Consider the following 16782-nt stretch of genomic DNA (forward strand, 5'->3'; position numbering starts at 1 on the left):
TGCTGTTATTCTCACTTAAGATGAAGGCTTACAGGACAAAATAGTCTCCCATTTAACAGTTACTACAAATGTTGCCCTATGACAATGGTTAACAAATAATGCAACTTTTAAATACAACTTCAGTTAATACGGGGCCAACATCGTTTGTGTTTGGTGGTTCCTAATACAGAATTTAAAGAGCATCATAATGTCTTATTTTTTCAAGTGTTAAGTGTTTTTATTTAAAAAATATTGGCTATAATTGTAAATATCTTTTAATCCTAGAATCAGACGGAGGATAGTTTACGGAAGGAGCTTATAGCGTTACAGGAGGATAAACATAACTACGAGACGACAGCCAAAGAGTCCCTGAGGCGGGTTCTTCAGGAGAAAATTGAAGTTGTTAGAAAACTTTCAGAAGTTGAGGTATTTTAACTTTAAAAATATTAGACATGTGACTTCTGGTATCTATGGCCCCTGGTTGGTGATTGAGGAAGTAAAACCCTAATCAGAAAACCTTAGTATTTTTATTCTGTTTAGATTCAGCCACCGTACAATGAACTATGGTTTGTGCCAGGGTGTTGATCACCTGTCACCTAGTTTTGCTTTTCAGAAAGTCAAGGATGGTGGTTGTAGGCTACGAACCTACATAACATGCTGTTACTTTACTCATCTTCCAGAGAGGAAAACTAACTCTGTCTTAACTTTGGATATTCAAAGGGAAGATTATCTCTGAGGTCCTTTCTAGGTTTTTGAGGCACAATCGAAGTGTGATTATCATTGCTTAAAAAAAAAAACTAATTCATAATACAACTCATTCCTTCTAACAACTGAAAAATTACCACAGAAGTTATTTGTTACTGGACTTGGTTAAAATGCCCATTGTAAACTAGTTTCTTTACCTACCGCATCCCATGGTGCCTGATTCACTGTCATGTCATTAATTTGACATGTAAGGAAAGAAAGTTGATAGCTGTCTTCTAATTTTCTTATTAAATTAATCGCCATGTATTATTAACCCAGCTTTCAACAATTAATAGGCTTAAAATATTTTCAAGGCTAACAGTCACACATGGTCGGCCTTTTAAAAGTGTAACTACACAAGAGCTATCCTCTCTTCCTCATGCTCTTCTCCCCCCCTCATTTCCCCAAATTCTTGGTTTGATGTTCTGTTTTAGTGTGTACATTAAGTAAACAGAAATCCTTATGTTATTTAACTGAGCCTTATATGAAGTCCAGAGAAAATGTTGATTTAGAACGGCTCATATAGTTATACTTTTTATAAATTGAATTTAGAATGTACATTTATTCTAAATAAATCACCCGTAAACTTGAATTGCAGCGAAGTTTGAGTAATACTGAAGATGAATGTACCCACTTGAAAGAAATGAATGAACGGACTCAGGAAGAATTAAGAGAATTAGCCAATAAATATAATGGAGCAGTTAATGAAATTAAAGATTTATCTGATAAATTAAAGGTATGTATAAGTTGAAGGTATCTTAAGCTTCTTGTCCCTAACAGACTGGTCAGTTGGAGAGTTTAGGTGTTGCTGAATCGTTGTTGGTATAAAATTTGGTAATGCTTGAGATTTATAGTAAAAATAAGGTGCTTATATTTCGTTTAGCCTAACCCACATTACCATAAAAATCTACAAATTGAAAATATGTAAAAGCTAGCATATTTCCTTTGGATGGAAATGTAGTCAGTACTTCACAATAGGCAACTTCTAATGTATAACTGGAAATAGGCAAGAATCAGCATAACCCAAGATAATCAGTTTCTGTTTTTTTTTAAATCCTGAAACTGCTCATCTTTAGGCAGTTCCAAAGGCAGTGCCCATATGTTAGTGCTGGAACATACGGAGAGATCATCGCTGTTTGAACCCTTCTGGCCTTCAGAGATGCTATTGACTCTATGTCAGGTGCCACTCCCTGTAGCTTTGGGACATTTAGACAGACTAGACCATAGAGTAATGTCAGATTGATCCTTTCAGATCTTATAACTGGGTTTGTGAAGGTCCATCTTTATAAAATTCGAACCGTGGATTGAGTGCCTGAAAGATGTATGCATTTGTTAGAGGAGACCAGAGCATACCTCCCTCTGTGAGGTTGGTTAATCTATGATAGTTTTTAAAATTGGTCTTGTTAAAAGGAGGTCTTTTTGAAAAGTGCTTGGGACCATCACCCCTTTAGCTAAACATAATTTTGTGTAAAATTTCAAAATACGTGACATTTTATAACTCAGAAGCAAATGGAAACAATAGTAATTTTAGGAGAAAATCTTATTTCCATCTTGAAAAATATAGAGTTTTTCACTTTGACCATTTATCTCTATGCATATTCAGTCTGCTTGCTTGCTCCAAGTTTTTCTTCTCCTAGGTGATATGAATGTGAGAGCCCAGTGCTGATCACTTTTGACATCAAGCCTTTGTCTTTATCTTCTTTGCCAGTTTAAAAAAATAGCTTCACAAATAATGTTCTATAATATTAAATACCCTCCGTAGAGGTTTAAGTGAATGAAGGCTGTCCTGGCTTAAAGGTCAGGTTTTATTAATAAGTGAATTTTCTTTTTCTTTTTCAACAAAAACAGGTAGCAGAGGGGAAACAAGAGGAAATCCAACAGAAGGGACAAGCTGAGAAAAAAGAATTACAACATAAAATAGATGAAATGGAAGAAAAAGAACAGGAGCTCCAGGCAAAAATAGAAGCTTTGCAAGCTGATAATGATTTCACCAATGAAAGGCTAACAGCTTTACAAGGTAAGTTAGCTAACCCAGAAATTGGTTTGATTTGATTTTTTTTCTTTTTATCTGTGAAATATCTTTTTCTTGGACTTTTATTTACAGTACGGTTAGAACATCTTCAGGAGAAAACTCTTAAAGAATGCAGCAGCTTAGGTAGGTGTCCTCCAGATTTCTTATTTATAGCTGAATTTTATCATTAAACTTGTGACCTTGTTTAGTGTCTCACATTGGGTATTTATTTTCTTTAAGAGAGATGCTTTACTTGTTAGGTATAAAGTACCTACATTCTTTCAGAAAAATAATTTTTTTAAAATATGCTTGGTTGCCACCAGTGGGCACCATTGTTTAGTGCTTGACATGACTGAGCTGTCTGATCTGACACGTTCTACTTAGAGATATTTAAATAAGACAAATACATAAACAACAGGATCCTTTTTCTTTTGAGGTTCATTGGAAGGTTACTAAGCAACTGTTACCTTTTCTCTGATTTGATAGGAAGTGGCAAGTTGAACCCTCTTTGTAAAAATAAATTTAAATCGTTCTACACAACCTTAAGTAGGAATACAAAATGCCATGATTACAATTGAGAACAGTTTTAAAGTAATACTTTCTTTGATCAGGCAATGATACACTGTCTTAATCCTAGGGATACAAGTCGATGACTTCTTACCTAAAATAAATGGAAGCACAGAAAAAGGTAGTGTAAAAAGCTTAAATATTTTTCTTTCATAATGTCCTTTTACTATTTAAACAGGATAGAGAGGTCAGGGTTTTAAGTGTTTAGAATGAAAAGCATGGTATTCGCAGACCACTGAATCTTGTCTTTTAAAATCAAGCTTCCCTTTATTTTGTAAGATTTAATGCTATAATCTATTTTTGGATATCCTTTGTTATATGGAAATTTCACTTACTCAAATAATAAGAAAATTACAAATTTTAACATTAGCATTGATCTATATAACGTAGAGGTTTTTTCTTCCCCAATATGTATTTCAAAGAACTGTGCCACCTTGTTCCATCAAGCTCTGCTTCCTGGGAATAACTGATCCCCATTTTAATGTTTGTGCTCTCTCCCTCTTCCACCCCCGCAAGAGTTTCCTTAACAGCCAGTTGAGCCCTTGGACCTGTCGTAGAGACTACTTTCTTTATCCATGTGTTTCATCAGTCAGAGGGACAGAACCAGTCATCTCTGCCACCAGAAAAAATCCTTTATTAGTTTTTGGTTCTGTGACTCTTCTTTCTGGATTGCTTGGGGTTCTCTCTTGCCAAAAACTTATATCTACTACTGGTTTTCCTACTACTGTATAGAGTACTATTTACCCAATGACTTCTATATTTCTTCAGTCATGATAATCGCTGTTCATCCCCCTTCCCCAGCATCAACTGTGTGCTGGATCCTGCACTGGATGCTTAGAGGTCAAAATGAATAAAACTATTTTCTGTGTTTATAAATTGTATGCATTTTGTTTCAGTTTTTATATAGAAGTTAGTAGAAGATATTACAGTTGATACCCAGAACTTCCTATTAAATATTTTTTCCATATATCAGGGGATATCTTTATAGTCCTTGGCAGCAGCCAAACTGATACAATTAGGAGACTTTTTTGTTTGTTTTGTTTTTAATCAAGAACTGGCAAAATAGGCTAAAGTAATTATTATGTGTGAGTTTAAACGTCAAGACCAAATATTGCTTATATAAGGAATTTAGAAACTCTCAATTAAGAAAAAAGTTTCATTAATCATTTGACTACTTTATGTATCTTTTGTAAAATGCATCAAGTTTAGAAATTCCAATTTGAATGAGTTTCAATTTGAGAATTTTTAAAGGTGTGGTTTATATTCATTGCACCAAAATTACTAATTGCTCTTCATTAAGTATATTTAGCAAACCCATGTAGAATGATTTATTCCTCATCTTCTGAAAGCTTGTCATCCTTTAAAGAATTTATATTTCCAGTTATCATTATTTTGCTTGTTTTTCTTTCTCTGGCATGCAGACTTCTTATTCAAATTCATCACCCTCTTAACCTGAGCATGTATATATTAATAATATTAGTGTTAATCCAGCTGGGAACCTTGTAGTCCTTCACTTAAGAGAATCCTTTTATGTACGCTGAGCCATCTTTATACTCTTTAGAGTTGTCAAATTACCGTTTTGAATTTTTGCCATTTCCAATGGATTTAGATGACAATAGTTGTAGATAACTCTTTGATTTAAGATTTAAAAAGATATTTTAAGGTAACTCCTTGTTACACTTGTCATTCCTTTGCTAGTTTGTTTATTTTTTGGCAGTAATAAATTGAGTACTGTGAGACTGACTAATAGAATATTTTTAAAGAAACTGAGTAGTAAATTTCTGAATATACACGAGAACTTTGTTATACCAGATTTAGTTACAGAGTAGATTTTGAAATAAGATGATTCTTTTCTGAATCACTTATAATAATGAACCAACTGTCAAATATTCCACTACTACCAAAATCCATAGCCAGGATTTACTGTTAGATAGGGTTTTAACTAAAATTACTCTTTAAAATAGTAGAGAGAGAGAGCACCAAGTAGAGTTGTAAGAGAATATTTAAAAATGTCTGGAGATGTTACTATTATTTCTCCAGTGAACCCCATTTTTGAAATTAAATTTACAGTAGTTGCTATAAGCACAAGTTTTTGTACTATAAATTTTTTTGTATCTTATCTAATATGATTTGAATATACCTTAGAAAGTATAAAATAGCACTATCCAATAGAAATATGAGAGTCATATATGTAATTTTAAATTTTCTGGTAGCCACATTAAAAATTGTGAAAACAGACAGGTGAAATGAATTTTAATAATATATTTTATTTAACCCACTGTGTCAAATATTATCATTTCAGTGTGTCATCAATATTAAAAAAATTCTTAATGAAATATTTCACATTCTTTTTCTTCAGGAAGTCTTTGAAATCCAGAATATATATTACACTTACAGCATGTCTCAATTTGAACTAGCCACATTTTGAGGGATCAGTAGCCACATATGGCTAATAGCTACCATATTGGACAGCACAGATATAGAAAATCAAAATCCATAGGAAACTCATATATAAGTAAAACACATTTTAAGTAGCATACATCTTTATTTGTTTTATGTTTCTGTAGTGGTCTTTTTCTTTACATTCCTACAACCCTATTTGGTATCAGAGACCCCCTCCCTCTAGTAAGTATCTGATTCCTTTTGCATTATCAGTGGTATCTTTCGTATTTTTGGCAAAGTGAATTCCCAGGTGCCTAAATTAAAGTGATAAAGTGTTAAAAAAGTATCATGAACAAGACCCTTTACATATATTATCTGAAAGACTTTTCTCTCATGTGTTTAGGAAATGCTTTTTTAGAAACCAAATATATGTTTATCTTTTAATATTGATTTTAGATTTTATCTAAACTAGTGTAGTAAATATTTTAATGTAAAGTTCTAGTATTAAAATCAGAGTAGATGAAAGGGTGTCTTTAGCTTGGTGAGTGATGGTGGGATGTCCTGCTTTAATAAATGTCATCTAGACTCCTTTGGTGTCGGTCTGAAATTTGGTTTCAAGTAAGTTTTGTAAAACCCTATGGGTAGGTTAAAATTTGGTTTCAAATGAGTTTTCATATTTAACAGTAATGTTATGTAGTTTGAGTTCTGAAAATATTATGGCTTATATAACATGTAAAATAACTGTTTATTTTTGTGATTAATGTTCTACTGAGAGTTCCTGTTTTGGTTTTCTTGGCTCCAATTGGCAAATTCTATTTGTTAGATTTTTTTAAATTTCGAATTTCTGTTACCCTTAGATTTTATCTTTCTTATTTTGGGGGCTATGTTCTATTTCTATATGATAATTCTAAGTATGTAATGCATTGGTCTCTCCAAACACGAGTTGTATCGAACTTTTTCTCCCCATGTTTTTGTCCTGTACCAATGGTGGCTGTGGACTGGGGACCCTACGCATCATGTAACTAGATAGAGCATAAGAGTAGATTTGAATCTGAGGTTAAAAGAAGGCTGACAGAAACGATGTCAAAAGAGGCTGAGGAGCGACCAGAGTACCATGTGCTGCCTCTTATGCAAAGCTGATGCAGAGATGCTTAGAAGTGGGGTTGGTGAGATGAGGAGAGAAGGAGGCTTCCCCATCAGAGTGGTGCTAAATCAAGTGTGCTCTTTGACAGGTTTAGTGCTTTCACACCTTCTAGATAGTCCTCATGTTGGAATATATTTTTAAGACTCGAATTTCCAAAGTCTGTTTGTTAGTTTTGAAAGATACAAATATATAATTGAAGTTAATTCTAGAATCAAAGTAAATAAATTCTAATAAATCAATTCTAGATTCGGAAGTTAATTCTTTGAATCAAAGTAAATAAAGATTATTATTGCAAGAAAAGGGCTGAAACTTTCATTAAACCACAACATTATATTTTGATTGTCCCCATCCATTTTTAAAACAAACCAAATTCTGTTTGATCTGAGCAAAACCATGTTTTGAGCTCTTATTTAAAAATGTTCAGGCATTGATTTTGATCATTTGGACAAAGCTAAACGTGTAATGTTTTGACAGTATATGAAGTTTAGATTAAGTGACTCAGAAAGGAAGGTTATTGGTGAAGTAAAACTGTACAAATTAAAATATTGCATCAGTTTCTTAAAAATTTTAAGGCATTGCTTAGGGTATTCTTAAAGTATTTACCTTTTACCTCTTAACTGAGATGAATAGCTTTGAAGAGGAACTGTCAGAGAACAGGTACTTGAAAATCAATTCAGTAATAACAAGTATAAATTTTAAAATTATTTGAGGGTATTTGTTAAGCTGTCATGGAGAAAGGTAGATTTTAAAAGTGAAGCTTTTAAAGCAGTATATATATGGTTTTCTTGAGCTCTTTGGATAAAAACTGCACCTTTAAAAGCTAACCATTAGGATACAACTTAATGATTTTCAAATTAATTACATTTTTAGTCATTTAACTTTATTTAGCTCTAAAATATGTCTGCTGTTAGTTTTAAATAAAATATACTCAATTTTTATTAGTCTTACTAAAAGTTGCCTATGTAAATACATTTCCTACCTTTGCTGTTGGTTTATCAAAGACAGCAACAAACTATATCCTTAAAGGTGTTTCTTTCTTTATTAGAGCACTTGCTTTCAAAGAGTGGCGGGGACTGCACTTTTATTCATCAGTTCATAGAGTGCCAGAGTGAGTACAGAGTATTTTTCACATTGATTTTAATGAAGTTAGGGCCTAAAACTAAAAAATGAGGGCCTTGATGTGTTTGTTATAGTAGATGTGCCTAAAGGGCCATCTTCAGATAGCAGTGAACCTTTTTATACTATTTCTGTGTATCTCTTTTGAGAAAAATATTTCTGTTGCATTTGCCTTCACATATGGAGCTACTAGCATTTCGTATTTGCCACAGATTGAAAAAGAGAGGAAGTTTCAAGCTTATTTATTAAAAATCGTTACTGAGCAGGGCATAAAGGAGAATGTTAAACACCTGAACTTTCTGTGTGGATACCTAGAGAAGAGATGGTAATACTATTAACCTGTTTTAAGTTCTAGTGCTATTACAGAGTTGGTGTTTGAGATTTTAAAATAAATTTCTTAAATTAAATGATCAAATAAAGTCATAAAAATAATTATGTAGTTTGGACACTCAGTTCTGAAAATGGCCCTGAGGATGACAGGAGCTTTCTGGGGAAGGAGTAGCAATAGGTTGTCTTACAGTCTGACAGAAGCTGCCTGCCCTGGAGAGTTGTATACAGCTGTCTTTAAGAATATTTTCAAGATACCTAAATAGGTTGGCTTTTGAGGTTATTCAGACCTCTGCTCAACTCTAAACAAAAGTATCCTGAGTTCCCTTTTACTTGAAAATCACGTAGCTGCTCAAATCTCTAACAGTCATGGGAGTGTAGTATCTCCTGGTCTTGCTGGTAACAGCTCACGGTCCACGTGCATAGTAAAGGTTTGTTGATGCTGTCTATACTTTTTCCTGTCAGACATTTTTTCAGGGATTTTTCTCCTTCTGTTTGCTACCTTTTTGAAATGAGTAGTTTTCCAAGTTATTATGCTTATTAACTAGTTTTGTGGGTGTTCACACGTGTGTTCCATGCCCATCCCTCCACCCCCCTTCCCCAAGAGCACATCCAGCCCTTGGGGCTTGTAAGGGTCACACCTGCAAATTAGAGCAGACACAAATTCAACAGAGCAAATGGAAACTTGGAATTCCATTAACAGTTTTACAAGAGCTTCTGTTTTTGTCTGTCTTAGATACTATAATATTACTTTAAGGCAATTTATTTAATAAATATGGTATATTTATGTGTCCTTTTAAAAATATTCATATAGCAAAGATTAGCGTATTTTTTTTTTTATTATCTTCTGATTACCAAGTCTCTCTTTTATGGGAAATTGGCATAGGGATTTGGGGCAAAATAATCAATATCCACTGAAATAACTTAAAGTAGAATATACAATCTAAAATAAAAATCTTCAGAAGGATTGTATGCTTACTTGTATTACATGTGATCATTTCTTTCATAAGTTATTTATATTTTTGAATTTTTGGGATTAATATTTCGGGCTCAAAGAAATAAGAACAGAGATTTTACCAAAAGAGTGTTTTACTGAGTTGCAATTTGTAAAAATCCTTCCTTTAGTTTGTTATTACTTCCTTAAAAAAAAAAAGCTTTAAAAATTTTAATGTCTAGTTTCTTATTGAACATTTTATTTAAAATATTGTTATAAAATTTATAAAATACTTAGCTGTAGTTGTAACAGAACAATGTCTGTTTTAAATAAAGAAAAATTTGTTCGGAGGTTTTTATTATAGTTATGGGGAACCCAAAAAAACCCATCGCCATCCAGTCGATTCCAACTCATAGCAACCCCATAAGATAGAGCAGAACTGCACCACAGGCTATAATCTTTACAGAAGCAGATTGCCACATCTCTCTCCTGGGGAGAACAAATGGACTAAATAAATGTTTAGAGATAGAGCAGAACTTACATAAATTACTCTAGGTCCCTTAAGTGGAATATTAGAGAGCAAATAAAAGTGACGATTATGAGGACTATGCAGTTGCATAGGAATATGCTAAGTATGTGGTACATAGACAGAAAAATCAGAATATAAAATCCTGTACTGTGGACAAAGAACAGAAAAATGAACATATAACTATTCATTGACATCTGAGTCCATTGAGTCCCTGAGTGCAAATACTGAAAGTTTGGACTGTAAATTCAGATAGCTAGGGATATAGCCCATTATCCAAGTGTATTTGGTTCCTAAGTAGCAAGTAGCAAGAGTTTAGTTAATGAGGATACCAGATGTATCTCAGAATCTTCCAAATCTGTTTGGTTCCTTAAATTTGGATAGCCAGAGTCGGGATAGTGAGGGTTACTTCTGGTTTGATATAGTGTCAGAAGGGACGTTTCATTATTTTATGACAAGCTGCCATCATAGAAATTATTGTGTTTAATAAGTATTATCACAAGCAAGGCAAATTCACCAAAACTCTTACTCAAGTGAACTTGTATTCAAATACGTTTGAAACAATTTTGGATTATTTATTGACAAGCACGCACAAACTTTTTTGCCATTGTTTTCATTGACAGACTTCTTGAACTGACTTACGATCTTGATCACGAAGTATGCATTCTGTGTGCAGTGATCCTTCATGCTTTTGTTTCTCCTATTTTAAAAAGCAGGTGTTAGTACCTAGATTTCATTATTTACTGTGCTTGTATAGTATAAATTCCCCTCATGTTTTAAAAATTAGAAAGCAAATAGTTCACTTCTGTATGTTTCTTCATATCTGTCTTTATTGACAGATTTTTTAGTTTATGTGCATGAATTCATAAGAGAACGATTTGGTTGTTGACTGTTCATTTACAAGGTGATTTTGAGGAAAGTAAAGGAGTTGGAACACATTTCAGTTTGTTTTCCTTTTATGGTAAAACAGACTTTGTGTTTCTTTTACTTCTCTTTTAGGAGAAGAGCTTTTAATCCTAGACAAAGAAATTGGACTTTGAGCAGATTTAAATATAACCTTTTGCCTAATTCCAGAACTATATAGTAAATAATTCTGTATAAAAAGAACTCCACCCTCAAGAATCGAGAATTAGCAAGTAACTTTAGTAAAACTTGCTAAAAGTTGTAGCAATATTTTCCTCCTCTTCAGGATTCAGACAAGAATTTAGTTTAAGCAGAAGGCCTCATTCCATGTTCCCTGAGAAGTTGAATTATTTAAGGTTTACTGTATAAGCTTAATGGATACATTGCAACTTTTGTGTTCTGCTAAAGATGCTTTCTGAGTTAACAAATTGTGCGCCTCTAAGTCTGTTTCGTACATATTCTGTGAACTCTGTCACTTGATTAACTTGTAAATGAAAAGAAGAAGGGTGAAAGGTGGAGGGTCTAAGGACACAGAGACCTGCTGTCACTTCATGGGGGGTAAAGTGAAAGACAGCCTTCTCTGTGCTGCCTGCCCCCTGGGGTTTTCTCACTCCTGTGTGTTTTTGTTGTTATTAGGTGAAAATCTAATTCTCTTAGTATTCCTGTCTCACTGGTTTTTTTTCTGATTTTTTTTTCTCCCTTTCCCCACCACTTTGAATTTACAGTCACTCTCCATGTATGCTTCTCTCATTCCCTTCTCCTTTCTCTTTGGGCTTTGCTCTCAAACAGAAATCGCCTTATTTGGAGTAATGCGTGGGATTCGTTTGCTCTTGTGCCTGTTCACTTCTCATCACCCTGTGAGTTCAGCCTCTCTGAACAATTTCAGGGTTATTCTGATTACATATCTACTTGAAACAGATTCTTAAATTCTCATTTTTTAACCTTTATTTCTTTAAACCAAAGCAGTTTATTTATGGCAGAGAATAGAAAACACTTGTTGTAGTTCCCTACTCATAGTAGTTTATGCCCCTATTACAGGAAAACTGAGTTTAAACTAGATATTGCTTATTTTTTATTTTTTTGTTCTTAGAGTAGTTTGTCCAGTCTAGGCCATATTGGAGAATGTTTTTGTTATTATTTGTACCGATCATTTCCCCAGAAACATGTTACCAGATTTTCTCTCAGTGTAACTGCACAGAAAGTCATCTTAAATTCATGGCAACAGTGTTTTGGTATGTAGGCTGTTCCTTTTTAAAAAGATCTGTTTCTGTGTTCTTGAAATTGGTCTATTTCATTTAGTTTTCAGTCTGTCCTTAGATTCTAAACCGCCCCCCCCCCCGTACTTCCTTATGGTTAGGTTTTAGAACCAATAGCCCTGGTAGTGCAGTGGTTAAGCGCTCAGCTGCCAGCTAAAAGGTCAGCAGTTTGAACCCACCAGCTGCTCACAGGAGAAAAGATGTGGCAGTCTGCTTCCATAAAGATTACAGCCTTGGAAACCCCATGGGGCAGTTCTACTCTGTCCTATAGGGTCACTATTAGTCGAAACCGACTTGACAGCAATGGGTTCGGTTTTTTTGGGTTTTAGCTTCTAGAACTGTTTTTATGAGAAGGCAGGCTATCTTCTATAGCAAGGCTTGCTTTAACTATGCTGCAGAAATGAATAATCTTGTGAAAGTCTGTATTGTTAAAATTGGGGACCTCACCAACAGTAGAGGTGGTGGGAGAACCTGTGAGGTTCTGAAACTCCATTTTCACTTTGTGAATTGCTGCTCTTTCAAGGGAACTAAGTTGTTAACTCGATGTTGAATGCTGATTGTTACTTTTTACATTGATTATATCTTGAATCTAATTAAGCTAATCCTGGTTTCTTTGCTGTATTTGCCTTTAATGACCTTTTAGGTGACTTTAGCCCATTTCCATTTTTGGTGTTTAGAATTGGATCTGAGGGATCTTGATGTGAATCCTGACTCAGTCTCTCACTAGCAGTAGGACTCTGAGAAAATTATTTAACCCCTGTAAACATTGATTTTCTCATTTATGAAATGAGATGGTAATACCTACCTCATAGGATTGTTATGAGAGTTAAATGAGATCATATTTACCAAGTGCTGTAAGTAATGCCTGGCACACACTAAATAAGCAATACATGGTAGCTAGTAGATAGAAAAACATTTGGGAAGCTGGAGAGGGTGTTAATGGAAGTGTTCTTGTTGAAGTAACTTGTTTTTCTCCTTTTTATCCTCAGTCACAAAACAATGAAAGCTGATTGATCTAGCTTGATCTGTTCCTCTTAAAGTTCTATTTTTCTGATAATCTAGAAGTTGTTTTACTTATTAATTCCCAGTATAAAATGCTACTTTTAAACTTTGGTTTCATCCATGTTATTTTGATGTCCTCATCATGGCATTATCTGTTGAACGAAAACCAACCTTGAGATTTAGAAATGTTTTCCAGGTTGGCAATTATAGCAGCAGATTAGCTAGCTCTTTTGTATTAACCTACTCCTCCCTTCCGTCGGTTTGTTTAAGATCCCTGGGCAACTGCCTTCAGGATCTGATAGTGCTATTTTAAGCTCATCGTCTGGCTTAAGGTTTCGGTTAGTTGTAGCTGTCACATGAGGAAAATGGCTCTTTGACTTTAAGAACTTGATCCAGTCTTGGCATGCCTGTGCTCCCTGTGAGCTTGTCTTGATTGCATTGTTTCTCATTTTTATTTTGTGCCACATACTAATATAATTAGTACACGATTTATTTCTGTCAACCAAGAAATAAACTTGGTTCTGTTCTCTTCAGTCTTCAGCAAGATTTGACAGTTTCTGCAACTCCATCATATGTTTTCTGACTAGACTAAGTGCTTAGATGATGGTTCTCACATGTTATTAAACTGAGATTATTGTACCTATCAGTTCCACTCCTTGGTAGATTACTTACAGAAATGCCTGCACATGTATAAACACCAGTTACTGTCGAGTTGACTCTGACTCCTGGTGACCCAATGTTTATCATAAGGTTTTCAATTTTCAGGCTGATTTTTTGGGGTAGAACTCCAGCCTTTTTTTCCCAGGTACTGCTGATGTTCAGAGCAGCATTATTCACGATAGTTTGAAACTGGAAATAACCCAAAAGGCTGTCAGTAGTCAAAAGGAGAAATACAGTGAGAAATATTGAGTGAAAGACACATGATACACAAATCTCCATTTAGATAAAGTTCACAACCATAAAATTAAATTACATTATCTAGTCATTCATATTTGGAAGGTATGACTATAAAAAAATTCAAGATATTAAATACCATATAAGTCAGGATAGCAGTTACATTTATAGGGGAGGGAGGTGTTTTGATTGGAAAGGGAAATGTGGAGGGCTTTGGGGGTTGTGGAAAGGTTCTATTTCTTGGCTTGGGCATTTGCTTTATAAAATTTATTAGCCTGTACATTCCTGCATTATGCTCCTTTATTTGTGTTGTTTTTTATAATATATAAATATGATTAAAAAGTAGGAGAAAATGAATAATTATCTCTCTAGAGTATTCCTCAAAGAGGAGTTTTTAAAAAGAAAGACAGCCCTCTACTTTCTCCTTCAGCTGTGCCAAGGCAGACAGCTCCTTCCAGGCCTGCAGTTACCATCGCACCCAAGTGCTCTGTTTGAGGCTGAGGAGGTGGGGATGGGGGGAATCAGCAGTGGAAATCTCAGATCTTAGCTCATTACACTGGTGACTTTTAGTATTCCCAAAGAATTGAGGTCTCCACCCCAAGTTTGGGAATCCATATTTAGAGACTTTTTTTTTTTTTAAACAATATTTAAAAAAAAAAAAAATTTAATCGCAGGCCACTAGTGAATCACCAGATTTGGTAACCCAACCTTAAATATTTCCATAGCGATGATAAACCAAAACCCGTTGCCGTCGAGTCGGTTCCAGCTCATAGCAACCCTATAGGACAGGTTAGAACTGCCCCATAGGGTTTCCAAGGAAATATTTATTAAACATCCACAGTATGCCAGGCATTGTTTTAGGCATTGGGGGTATAGAAGTGAATAAGACAAAGAAAGCTTTGCCCTCAGTGACCTTACATTCTTTTGAGGGAGATAAAAACTAATAAACTAATAATATGTCAGGTAGTGATAAGCACACTGAAGAAAGAAAAGAATAAAAGGGGCTATGGAGTGACAAAGGTATGGCTATCAGCTCTTTAGGGAGACGACACTTGACTCGAGATGGGTGAGTGAGTTGCACATGTATCTGGGTGGACTGAGGTGAGGGTTTTAGAACAACAAGAATGCTTTTTTCTGTGAAGAGCCAGATAATAAATATTTTAGGCTTTGCTCTCTATAAGGCCTCTGTTATACAACTACTCAACTCAGCTATTGTAGTGGAAAGCAGCCAGAGACAATGTATAAATGAACAGTCTTGGCTATGTTCCCATAAAACTTCATTTACCAAACAGGCAGCAGGCCACATTGGCCCTGCGGGGCTGTGGTTTGCTGACCCCTGAGCTAGATCATATGGTAATGGTAGGGACTTCACATTTTGTTCCATGGGTTAGAGGATTTTGAGCAATGAATTATAGCCCTGGTGGTATAGTAGTTAAGAGCTCTGTTGCCAGCCAAAAGGCCAGCAGTTTGAATCCACCAGCTGCTCCTTGGAAACCCTAAGGGGCAGTTCTGTTCTGTGCTGTAGGGTTGCTATGAGTCGGAATCAACTCCACGGCAATGCATTTAATCTGTCTTTCAAAAGGAGCCCTGGTAGCACAGTGGTTAAGCACTCGACTGCTAACCAAAAGGTCAGCAGTTTGAACCCACCAGCCGCTCTGAGGGAGAAAGTTGTGGCAATTCTGCTTCCGTAAAGATGTACAGCCTTGGAAACTCTATGGGGGCAGTTTTACTCTATCACATGAGGTCACTGTAAGTCCAAATCAACTTGATGGCATAGGGTTTTTGGTTGGGAATCTGCCTTTCGGTTCGAACCCACCAGCCATTCTGCAGGAGAAAAGACCTGACGATCTGCTCCTATAAAGATTACAGCGTAGGAAACCCTGTGGAGCAGTTTTACTCTGTCACAAGGGGTCACTACGAGTCAGAATCAACTCAGCATGGCACAGAACAACAATGTGTCTTTATAGAGTCCATGGGTGGTGCAAAGGGTTAAGCACTTGACTACTAGTCGAAAGGTTGGCAGTTGGAACCCCCTCAGAGGTGCCACAAGAGACAGGCCTGGCCATCTGCTTCCAAGAGATCACAGCATTGAAAACCATGTGGGAGCAGTTCTACTTGGCACACGTGGGGTCGCCATGAGTCAGCATCAGCTGGATGGCAACTAACAATGAAAACAACAATGTGTCTTTATAATTTTAAAAAACAAGTTGGTACTTAGATCTTCAGTGTACTAGAGAAAGACTGGCTTTCAAAGTTTGTGCTTGTGTTTTATTATTTGATATAGTCTTATAACAAGCATTTGTGGAATATCGGTTTCATGTCAGAATTGTGTTGGGGGTTAAATTATTAATAAGATACCTGCTTGCTTTCACTAGACCCTAAATTCCTAGATCATGTTTATCTTGGTAATCAATAGAGAACACCCAGTACTGTGCCTAGTGCGTAGTAAATATTTGAAGGAATTCATAGTGTGTTTGGAAAGGTAAACATAAATGGATAATTACAATATAATTTAAAATCCTTAATAGAGATATGAATGAAGAGCTACAGAAGCTTACGGAAGAAAGATTCCATATCCATTGAGGAGACAGGAAACCTGTTGCTGTCGAGTCAATTCCAACTCATAGCAACCCTGTAGGACAGAGTAGAACTGCCCCAAATGGTTTTCAAGGAGCAGCAGGTGAATTCGAACTGCTCACCTTTTGGTTAGCAGCTATAGCTCACTGTAGCTTTTAACCACTGCACCACCAGGGCTCCTAGGAGACAGGAAGACAAGATAAATTCAGTTCTAGACATAGTAAGATTAAGTCCCTGTGAGATTTCTGGGTAAAGATGTTTGAGAAGCAGTTGAACATAGGGGCCTGGAGCCTAAGAGAGAGAGCTGGACTTAGCTCAACATTTAGAAATTATTCAAGGTCCATAAAGTCATTAAAAAAGGATTTTTGTTGTTGTTGACAGAGATCTTAAAAGGATAACACGCATGCTGAGATTACAATC

At 35.4% G+C, this 16782-nt stretch overlaps 1 protein-coding gene across 17 annotated transcripts in view; it reads left to right on the top strand.

Moving 5' to 3' along the window:
- SLMAP (sarcolemma associated protein) overlaps positions 1-16782 on the top strand; it is a 148913-nt gene that overhangs the window by 95691 nt on the left and 36440 nt on the right. For 9 of the 17 annotated variants that reach the window (XR_002823310.1, XR_002823309.1, XM_023727552.1 and 6 more), the window contains 6 exons: positions 265-405; positions 1322-1459; positions 2572-2740; positions 2828-2878; positions 3372-3422; positions 7873-7935. Coding sequence is in view for 15 of the 17 variants with exons in the window: in XM_023727552.1 (XP_023583320.1) it covers positions 265-405; positions 1322-1459; positions 2572-2740; positions 2828-2878; positions 3372-3422; positions 7873-7935 (613 nt within the window). In the remaining 2 variants the exon portion in view is untranslated. The remainder of the gene's footprint in view (positions 1-264; positions 406-1321; positions 1460-2571; positions 2741-2827; positions 2879-3371; positions 3423-7872; positions 7936-16782) is intronic. The other 8 variants (XM_023727562.1, XM_023727556.1, XM_023727555.1 and 5 more) reach the window with 6 other exon arrangements.

This window comes from Trichechus manatus, unplaced genomic scaffold, assembly GCF_000243295.1.
Source record: "Trichechus manatus latirostris isolate Lorelei unplaced genomic scaffold, TriManLat1.0 scaffold00001, whole genome shotgun sequence".
Taxonomy (NCBI): Eukaryota; Metazoa; Chordata; class Mammalia; order Sirenia; family Trichechidae; genus Trichechus; species Trichechus manatus.